Source organism: Theropithecus gelada, chromosome 19 (assembly GCF_003255815.1).
Source record: "Theropithecus gelada isolate Dixy chromosome 19, Tgel_1.0, whole genome shotgun sequence".
Classification (NCBI taxonomy): domain Eukaryota; kingdom Metazoa; phylum Chordata; class Mammalia; order Primates; family Cercopithecidae; genus Theropithecus; species Theropithecus gelada.
Genome location: NC_037687.1, coordinates 39,972,021 through 39,982,952, shown reverse-complemented (window position 1 = coordinate 39,982,952; position 10,932 = coordinate 39,972,021). Strand labels below are relative to the sequence as shown.

General features: G+C 40.3%; 1 protein-coding gene across 1 annotated transcript in view; it reads left to right on the top strand.

The window, feature by feature from the left end:
- The window catches only part of ZNF546 (zinc finger protein 546), an 18,490-nt gene extending 7,972 nt beyond the window's left edge, over positions 1 to 10,518 (top strand). Inside the window, exons 3-5 of the mRNA XM_025365926.1 lie at positions 1,309 to 1,435; positions 2,522 to 2,617; positions 8,378 to 10,518. Of these exons, the coding sequence (XP_025221711.1) occupies positions 1,309 to 1,435; positions 2,522 to 2,617; positions 8,378 to 10,518 (2,364 nt within the window). The remainder of the gene's footprint in view (positions 1 to 1,308; positions 1,436 to 2,521; positions 2,618 to 8,377) is intronic.
- Positions 10,519 to 10,932: the final 414 nt, after the last annotated feature.

Below are 10,932 nucleotides of genomic sequence, written 5' to 3'. Positions count from 1 at the left end.
TTTTTTCTTTTTTTTTTTTTTTTTTTTTTTTGAGACAGAGCCTTGCTCTGTCGCCCAGGCTGGAGTGCTGTGGCGACATCTCGGCTCGCTGCAACCTCCGCCTCCCGGGTTCAAGTGATTCTCATGCCTCAGCTTCCCAAGTAGCTAGGATTACAGGTGCCCACCACCACACCTGGCTTATTTTTGTATTTTTAGTAGAGATGGGGTTTCACCATGTTGACCAGGTTGGTCTCGAACTCCTGACCTCAGATGGTCCACCTGCCTCGGCCTCCCAAAGTGCTGGGATTGCAGGTGTGAGCTACCACGCCTGACCAGGAGTCGTGGTTCTATGGCACACAGATGGTGGTCCCATTAGACTGCACAGACCTGAGTTTTGTGGGTGGATGGGATGGGATTTAGTGTTCAGTGTTTTGTCTTCTGCAGTGACTCAAACATTATCTTCCATGTCAGCCTCAGAGGCAGAGGTGAGATCCCATGCATGGCTTAGGGGACTAGGTTGGAGTATGACTGGGGCCTGCATATGGTAGTTTCAGTGATCTAGCCAGGGAATCTCCAAGGGATGAATAAGAAAACAAAAGTCAATTTTGTGGTTGAGGAGGTTATGCTGGTCTCCAGTGACATCAGTGTCATTGTGGATACGTCAGCATCCTCTGGCTTAGGAACAAAGCAATTGTTCCTGAGGTATGGCAGGGGTCGCAGATAGGAAGATCCTCCAATCCCTAATGATGGCTGGAAATAGGCTCTGATCCCTAATGATGGGTGGAAACAGGATTGGGGAAGACCTTAAACATTTTGGCCAACCCAAATGCCTAAGAATAAAAGAAGAATTAGTCTGCTATATCCACATGATGTTATTAGCTAGCCAATAAATATACTAACTGAAGACTTTTTTTATGAGGTTGCTTTGCATCATGATGAACCTGAGTTTTAATGAAATCACATAATGTCAGTCAAATCCTGTTTTCTAAGAGAGATTTTAGAATACTTTTTGGTGAAAAAATTATTTTTCCAAAAATTTTTTGAAGGGAAGAGAGGATGATGGAACTTGCATTTATTCAGAACTTAAACTGCAGGCACATAATGGGCAATGTGCTTATTCATGCTATTTCACTTAATTTGCATCAACAATATTCTTTAAAAGCATATAAACACTTTATTTCAGAAGTATTAATTTCCTTATTCTTTTATACACGTTGCAAGCTTGAGCCCCAGTTTATTTGCTTACTATGTTGCTGCTTTCCTGCAAAGCAGTTTTCCATGTTGAAAATACATTTAATTTTTTTTTAATACATAGGCTTGTCATTTCAGGTATCCTTGGCATTTAGGGATGTGTCCATAGACCTCTCCCAAGAGGAGTGGGAATGCCTGGACCCTGCGCAGAGGGACTTGTACAAGGATGTGATGTTGGAGAACTACAGCAACCTGGTCTCACTGGGTAAGGTATCTGCCAAAATCGTTTACAATCTGTTTTCTGGAGTATCAGCTTTCTCCACTGTCAAACTTCAGAACTCTGCTTTAAGAAGCCGACTGACTCCCCTTATTTCTAAAGTCATAGTTTCAGCAGTGTTGGGGTGGAAATGGGCACCTGTGTTAAGCAGCTTCACCTTTCTGTCCCTCAGTGACATTCCCTCCTCCCTCTGATTCTTCCTGTTATTGCTTGCTTTTCTCAATAATTTCCAGGTTTGAGCTGTGTGAAATTTTCAGAGAAACCAGATTTCAAATAATGCATATACTCAGAATTCCTATAGCTGCTCTGTGTTAATATCTGGCCCTCCTACAAGACAACAGCTAGTCTCAGAATTCTAGTTTTCCTGAATTATCAAAAGAATCTCTATGGATTATACAGTGGTGGATAGAGTTAACAATAGTCATTTAAAATTCAAGCCAACACACCCCATCCTAGAGGAGACATATTCTCCTTAACCTGCTTTGCAGTTGAAAGTTAAAGTCTGTGAATTTACATTTTCCATTGAAGGAATATCCGAGGAAGAACCTGGAAATGTTTTAGGAAACTTAGTATATTTCTCCTAGGAAAATAGTAACAACAACAACAAAATAATACTATATACTGGGCATATTTTTATGCCTTTGCATATATTAATTCATTTAATTCTCACCACAGCCCTAAGAAGTCAGTAATATCAGCCCCATTTTGCATTTGATAAAAGTGAACATGTGGAGGGTAACTTTCATGGTCACACAGCTGGTAGGTGGCAGAAGATTTGAACCCAGGCCACAGGGCTCCAGAGGGCGTGCTCAGTGGTGCCCTCTCTGTACTGCCTTCAACAGCAAAGCAGACCTTTTCGCTCTCTTACCTTGCCTCTTTAGTCCTGTAATTGTGAGTCCATGTTAACGTGAATATTCTTAGATGGCCTTTTTCTTCTTTGCTGTCATGGCATTATTTAGTACCATTTTCACCTGCAGTTTCTTACAGATGTAACCAAGTGTGAATTGTCATGTCAAGGTTGTGGTCATTTTTGTGTTTTTCTACAACATGTGTCGTTTCTTTTCTTGTGAGCAGGATATACCATTCCTAAGCCAGATGTGATTACTTTATTGGAGCAACAGCAAGAGCCCTGGATAGTAATGAGGGAAGGGACAAGGAGTTGGTACACAGGTGAGTGACAGCAAATCAGGGAGGAGGGTGCTATCACAAGTTGTGACCCATGATGTCAGGGAGGAGGCACAGCACTGAGTTGTTTGGAAAGCTCCCTTCAAAGGCTTGAGACCTGTGGAGAAAGGACTGATACCTGAGAAGCATTCAGATTCTCTCCACATTAGCTACTAAAGGAACTTTACCCAATTTGCCATACTCCTTGTTTCTCTTCTCTGATATTTCTCTCCTCTTTCAAAGTGGGGGTGCTTTCTTTCTTCCCCATCGATGACCATTTTACCTTTGTTTCCAGGTCTCCTTTTACATTTTGATTTATCTTCATTCCTCCATTGTCCAAGTTTTATTCATCAAATATTTCCCATTTACCTAACCTAAGCCAAGCACTGTGCTAGAGATTAGGCACTATTGGGAGACACTCTTGTTGTCGTAGAGATGTTGATATTATAGAAACATTTTGTCAATAAGTAAACAGATAATAATCAGGTTTTCATATGTGTTGTGAAGAAAGTTAAGCAGAGTAAGGAGCTAGAGTGTTGGGGAGTTAGTAGGGCTAATTTAGGTAAGATCAGGAAAGGCCATTTTGAGGTGATGATCTTTGAACCAGAGACATAAAGTAAGGTCTCAGACCATGTGAATATTGAGGAAGAACATTACAAGCAGAAAAAGCTGCAAATGCAAAGGTTCTGAGATGAACCATCTGTGTTTATTCCCAAAGCAGATTATGCCACCTGATGTGAACATGCTTGCACAATTGTTTTTGTGTTCAGATGTTTTCATTTCTCTTGGGTATTCATTTTTCTTGGGAATATATAGAAGTGGAATTTCTGGGTCATAGGACAAGTGTATTTTTTTTTTTTTTGAGACAGAGTCTTGCTCTGTTGCCCAGGCTGGAGTCCAGTGGTGCCATCTCGGCTCACTGCAAGCTCCACCTCCTGGGTACACGCCATTCTCCTGCCTCAGCCTCCCGAGTAGCTGGGACTACAGGCCCCTGCCACCACACCCGGCTAATTTTTTTTTTTTTTTTTTTGTATTTTTAGTAGAGATGGGGTTTCACCATGTTAGCCAGGATGGTCTCGATCTCCTGACCTTGTGATCCACCCGCCATGGCCTCCCAAAGTGCTGGGATTACAGGAGTGAGCCACCGTGCCCAGCCAACCGGCGTATTTTTTTAATCATATATATTGAGGTATAATTAATGTAATATAAAATGTACTCATTTTAAGTGTCAATTTTTATAACTTTTTTTTTTTTTTTTTTTTTTAAGACAGAGTTTCACTCTTGTTGCCCAGGCGGGAGTGCAATGGTACGCTGTCTGCTCACAGCAACCTCCACCTCCTGGGTTCAAGCCATTCTTCTGCCTCAGCCTCCAAAGTAGCTGGGACTACAGGCATGCGCCACCACACCAGGCTAATTTTGTATTTTTAGTAGAGACAGGGTTTCTCCATGTTGGTCAGGCTGGTCTCGAACTCCCGACCTCAGGTGATCCACCCACCTCAGCTTCCCAAAGTGCTGGGATTACAGGCATGAGCCACCATACCCAGCCAATTTTTATAACATTTTAAAACAGTTTTATTGACATACAATTGGCATATAGTAAACTGCACACATTTAAAGTATAAAATTTGCTAAGTTACCCTGTATATTGTGAAACCATTACACAATCAAAATAATAAACATATCCATCACCTCCAAAATAAATCCCTCCCTCATGTCCCTCTCTACCCACTGCCCAGGTAAGCACTGATCATCTCTCTGTCACTATAACTTAGTTTTCATTTTCTAGAATTTTGTGTAACGGAATTATGTGGTGATTTTTTTCTTTCTTTTTTAAAAATATGGTGATTTTTAAAATTTAGCATCATTCACTCAGCAAAATTATTTTGAGATTCATCCATGTTGCTGTATGTATCAGTACTTCGTTCCTTTTTATTGTTGAGTAGTATTCCATTGTATGGATATACCACAATTTACTTATCCATTTATCTATAGGGATGGACATTGAGTTATTTCCAGTGTTTGGCTATTACAGATAAAGCTACTGGAAACTTTCATGTAAAATTATTTGTATAGACTTATGCTTTCATTTATCTTGGGTAACTACTGGGGTAGAATGGGTAGATCATATGATAAATATATGTTTATTTTTTAAGAAACTGCCACACTGTTTTTGAAAGTGGTTGTATCAGCCAGTAGCGGTGGCTCATGCCTGTAATCCCAGCACTTTGGGAGGCAAAGACAGGTGGATCACTGGAGGTCAGGAGTTCAAGACTAGCCTGGCCAACAAGGTGAAACTTCATCTTTACTAAAAAGGCATAGTGGCAGGCATCTGTAATCCCAGCTACTCAGGAGGCTGAAGCAGGAGAATCACTTGAACCCTGGAGGCAGAGGTTGCAGTGAGCCGAGATTGTGCCACTGCACTCCAGCCTGGGTGACAGACCAAGATAATGTCTGAAAAAAAAAAAAAAAGAAGAAAGTGGTTGTATCCTTTTACTTTCCCAGCAGAAGTTTATGAAAATTCCAGTTCTTCCACATTCTTGTCAGTGCTTGGTGTGGGCAGTCTTTTAAATTTTAGCTCTGCTAATAGGTGATGAGTTACGGTATCATACTGTGGTTTTAATTTTCATTTTCCTAATGCCTAATAATCCTGAGCAACTTTTTATTCTTAATTTATCATCCATATATCTTCTTTGGTGAAGCATCTATTACAGTCTTCTGCTCGCCTGCCTGTCTTCCTTTCTTTCTTCCTTCCTTCCTTCTTTCTTTCTTTCTCTTTCTTTTTTTTTTTTTTTTTCAGAGTCTTGCTCTGTTGCCCAGGCTGGAGTGCAGTGGTGCAACCTTGGCTCACTGCAACCTCCGCCTCTTGAGTACAAGCAATTCTCCTGCCTTGGCCTCCTAAGTAGCTGAGACCACAGGCATGTGCCACCATGCCCAGCTAATTTTTGTATTTTAGTAGAGATGGGGTTTCGCCACACTGGCCAGGCTGGTCTTGAACTCCTGACCTCAGATCCACCTGCTTCAGCCTCCCAAAGTGCTGGGATTACAGGCATGAGCCACCGTACCTGGCCTTCTGCCCATTTTCTAATCGCATTGGTTGTTTGCTAATTATTGGGTTTTGAGAGTCCCTTATATATTCTGGATGTAAGTCCTTTATCAAATGTATGATCTGTAAACTCTTAACAGTGTCTTCTGAATAGCATAAGCTCTTAATTTGATTAAGTTCAGTTTATCACGTTTTTCTCTTATGGACTGTCCTTTCAGATCATATTTAAGAAATCTTTGCCCAATATAAAAAGTACAAAAATTTTCTGTTTTCTTCTAGAAATTTTTTTTTTTTTTTTTTGACAGAGTCTCTCTCTGTCGCCCAGGCTAGAGTGCAGTCGCAGTCTCGGCTCACTGCAACCTCCACCTCCCAGGTTCAAGTGATTCTTCTGCCTCAGCCTCCCTAGTAGCTGGGACTACAGGTGCCCGCCACCACGCCCAGCTAATTTTTATATTTTTAGTAGAGACAGGGTTTCACCATATTGGCCAGGCTAGTCTCGAACTCCTGATCTCATGATCCGCCCACCTTAGCCTTCCAAAGTGCGGGGATTACAGGCGTGAGCCACTGCCCCTAGCCTTTCTAGATATTTTATAGTTTCAGATTTTTGCATTTGTGTACCTATTGTACACAAAGTCTTCCAGAAACTTTAAGACAAGGGAATACTTCCAAACTCATTCTTCAAGTCCAGCATTACCCTGATACCAAAACTAGACAAAGGCATTATAAGAAAAGAAATCTGTAAGTCAGTATCTTTCATTTACACAAATGCAAAAATTCTAGACAAAGTTTTAGCCATTTGAATCCAACAATTCATGAAAAGAATAGTAGTTACTGGCCATTCTTGGCATTCCTTGGCTTGCAGATGCATCACTCCAGTCTCTGCCTCCATCTTCATGGCACCCTGTCTTGATCTCCCTATGCCTCGCTCTTATAAGTACACCTGTTATTGGATTTAGGGCCCACCCTTTTTCCATATTAGGTCACATTCACAGGCACTGGGAGTTAGGAACATGTCTTTCCTGGGGGCCACAATTCAGCCTACTATGTCTGAGAATAAAGGTGTTTATTTTTCTCCTTTCTAAAGCCTGTATTCTTCTCCTTGCCACTCTACTAGTCAGGACCTGCAGTGTAGTTACTGACTAGCAGTGAGTTTGAGGATCTGTGAATGAGTAATGATAAAACACAACTGATGCTTACCATATAAAATATCTCAGTACTTGAGATGGGACAGAGACAAAAAGAAGGAACAGTAACCACACACATAGGGCAAATGTAAACAATTTTGGAGATACCTAATGTTCAAGGTGACAATAGGTAATTGGAAGATGATGAAATACAAAAATGACTTTTCCATTTATACTTTTGACTGAGCAATTTTGGATGTACCTTTGTTCCCGTTCAGAAGGGAAGTCATCTAGGAAAGAGCATATTTAATTGCTGGACTAGGATGAGATTGGAATCAGGGAGGTATATTCATAACTATGTTGTAATTTGGGGAAATTAAGTTATGATACTTAGCTGCCTTCTCAGTGACTTGTTTGTAATATTTACAGAGGTGGTTTGCAAAGGTCTTACAAATAAGAAAGGACTTTTTATCCGTGGTAATATGTTTGGGTTTTATTGTAAGGGGAACGAGAAACTCTATTTTAAAGGGAAAAGAATTATGTACAGATTTTCAAAATGATCCCCATCAAAGCTATTTGATGAAAAAGATTTTAAATGCACATATCCAGGACTTGTGCCTATAGATTTTGATTTTGTCTGGTTTGGTGCCTGAACAACAGTATATGTAAGAAACTCCCCTAAATCCATCCTAAATAGGAGGACCACTGATGTACCCTGTTCTCCTACTCACCTATTTTACCATTCTTTTTTTTTTTTTTTTTCTGTCACCCAGGCTGGAGTGCAGTGGCACAATCTTGGCTCACTGCACACTCCGCCTCCCAGGTTCACGCCATTCTCCTGCCCCAGCCTCCCGAGTAGCTGAGACTACAGGTGCCCGCCACCATGCCCGGCTAATTTTTTGTATTTTTAGTAGAGATGGAGTTTCACCATGTTAGCCAGGATGGTCTCAATCTCCTGACTTCATGATCCACCTGCCTCAGCCTCCTAAAGTGCTGGGATTACAGGCATGAGCCACCACTCTCAGCCTATTTTACCATTCTTAAAAGTCATATCATTTTCTGAGGTATTTTGCGTTCTTTTAAATTGCACTACAATAATTTAGAGTTCTCTAAGCTAGGAACCAGCAAACTATAGCCCATGAGCCAAATACCTCACTGCCCATTTTTGCATGGCTTATAAGTTACAACTGGTTTCTTCATTTTTTCAGTGGTTGAAAAAATCAAGATTTTGTGTCATGTAAACATTTTTTTAAATTCAAATTTCAGTGTCCATAAGTCAAGTGTTATTATAACACAGCCACACTTATTATCATCTGTGGCTACCTTGGTGTTGTAATAGCAGAGCTAAGTAATTGTGACAGAGACCATATGCCTCCCAAGGCCTAACACCTTCACTATCTGGTCTTTTACAGAAAAAGTTTATTGACTCCTGCTCTAAACCATTTATTTCTAATGTATGTTATTTCTGTTTTATCTTTTATTTCTACTATAAGGTACAACCCCCATCCCTGCCCCAACACAGAAAAATAGCATTATAGCATTTGTTTGCTTTTTTCTTTTTTTTCTTTCTTTCTTTTTTTTTTTTTTTTTTTTTTGCAGATTTGGAATACAAGTATATCACCACGAATTTACTTTCAGAAAAGAATGTTTGCAAACTCTATTTATCTCAATTGCAGACAGGGGAAGAAAGTAAAAACACCATCCATGAGGACACCATTTTCAGAAATGCTTTGCAGTGCAAACATGAATTTGAGAGACAAGAGGGACACCAGATGGGTTGTGTTAGTCAAATGATAATCCAAAAACAAATATCTCATCCTCTACATCTGAAAAGTCATGCTAGAGAGAAATCATATGAATGTAAGGAATGTAGAAAGGCCTTTAGACAACAGTCATACCTTATTCAACATCTGAGAATTCACACTGGTGAGAGACCCCATAAATGTATGGAATGTGGAAAGGCCTTTTGTCGAGTGGGAGACCTTAGAGTACACCAGACAATCCATGCTGGGGAGAGACCCTATGAATGTAAAGAATGTGGGAAGGCCTTTAGACTTCATTATCACCTTACTGAACATCAGAGAATACATTCTGGTGTGAAACCCTATGAGTGTAAGGAATGTGGGAAGGCCTTTAGTCGTGTTAGAGACCTTAGAGTACATCAGACAATTCATGCTGGAGAGAGGCCTTATGAATGTAAAGAATGTGGGAAGGCCTTTAGACTTCATTATCAACTAACTGAACATCAAAGAATTCATACTGGTGAGAGGCCTTATGAATGTAAGGTTTGTGGCAAGACCTTTAGGGTACAACGACATATTAGTCAACATCAGAAAATTCATACTGGTGTCAAACCCTATAAATGTAATGAATGTGGGAAGGCCTTTAGTCATGGCTCATACCTTGTTCAACATCAGAAAATTCATACTGGTGAAAAACCCTATGAATGTAAAGGATGTGGTAAGTCCTTTAGTTTTCATGCAGAACTTGCTCGACATCATAGAATTCATACTGGTGAGAAACCCTATGAATGTAAAGAATGTGGAAAAGCCTTTCGTCTTCAAACAGAGCTTACTCGGCATCATAGAACTCATACTGGTGAGAAACCCTATGAATGTAAGGAATGCGGGAAGGCCTTTATTTGTGGTTATCAACTTACTTTACATCTGAGAACTCACACTGGTGAGATTCCCTATGAATGTAAGGAATGTGGAAAAACCTTCAGTAGTCGCTATAATCTTACCCAACACTACAGAATTCACACTGGTGAGAAACCCTACATATGTAATGAATGTGGAAAAGCCTTTCGTCTTCAAGCAGAACTTACCCGACATCACAGAATTCACACATGTGAGAAACCCTATGAATGTAAGGAATGTGGGAAGGCTTTTATTCATAGCAATCAATTTATTTCACACCAGCGAATTCACACCAGTGAGAGCACCTACGTATGTAAAGAATGTGGGAAGATTTTTAGTCGTCGCTATAATCTTACTCAGCATTTTAAAATTCATACTGGTGAGAAACCCTACATATGTAATGAATGTGGGAAAGCCTTTCGATTTCAAACAGAACTTACCCAGCATCACAGAATTCATACTGGTGAAAAACCCTATAAATGTACGGAATGCGGGAAGGCCTTTATTCGTAGCACTCATCTCACGCAACATCACAGAATTCATACTGGTGAGAAACCCTACGAATGTAAGGAATGTGGGAAGACGTTCAGTCGGCACTATCATCTCACTCAACATCACAGAGGCCATACTGGTGAGAAGCCCTACATATGTAATGAATGTGGGAATGCTTTTATTTGCAGTTACCGACTTACGTTACATCAAAGAATTCACACTGGTGAGATTCCATATGAATGTAAGGAATGTGGAAAGACCTTTAGTCGTCGGTATCATCTTACTCAACATTTTAGACTTCATACTGGTGAGAAACCTTATAGCTGTAAAGAATGTGGGAATGCCTTTCGGCTTCAAGCAGAACTTACTCGACATCACATAGTTCACACGGGTGAGAAACCCTATAAGTGTAAAGAATGTGGGAAGGCCTTCAGTGTTAACTCAGAGCTTACTCGACATCACAGAATTCATACTGGTGAAAAACCCTATAAATGTAAAGAATGTGGAAAAGCCTTTATTCGTAGTGATCAACTTACTTTACATCAGAGAAATCATGTTAGTGAGGAAGTCCTCCTATGTGTAATGTCAAGAGAATATGATGGCCGTTAGAAAATGCCCTTTAGCAGATAATTTATAATTTAAGAAATTTTCTGTTTGTTACAGAACATGTGGGAATCCCTTTTACTTCATGCTCACAATTTATCAGAAATTATTTCATATGTTAAAGAGTTGAAAGACTATAGCATCACTCAGTCCCTGTTAGACTTTAGAAGATTGATACCGATGCACTGCATCCCAAACCATCAAGGACCTTTTCCCCTGCAAACTGTTGTTGAACAGTGCTTCTCTAAAATGCAGTAATAATGGGCCAGGTGAAGTGGCTCACACCTGTAATCCCAGCACTGTGGAAAGACAGGAGTTCAAAACTAGCCTGGGCAACATAGTGAGACCCTGCCTCATGGCTTTAGTGAGCCATGATTGTGCCACTGCACTCTAGCTTGGTGACAGAGTGAGAGCCTGTCT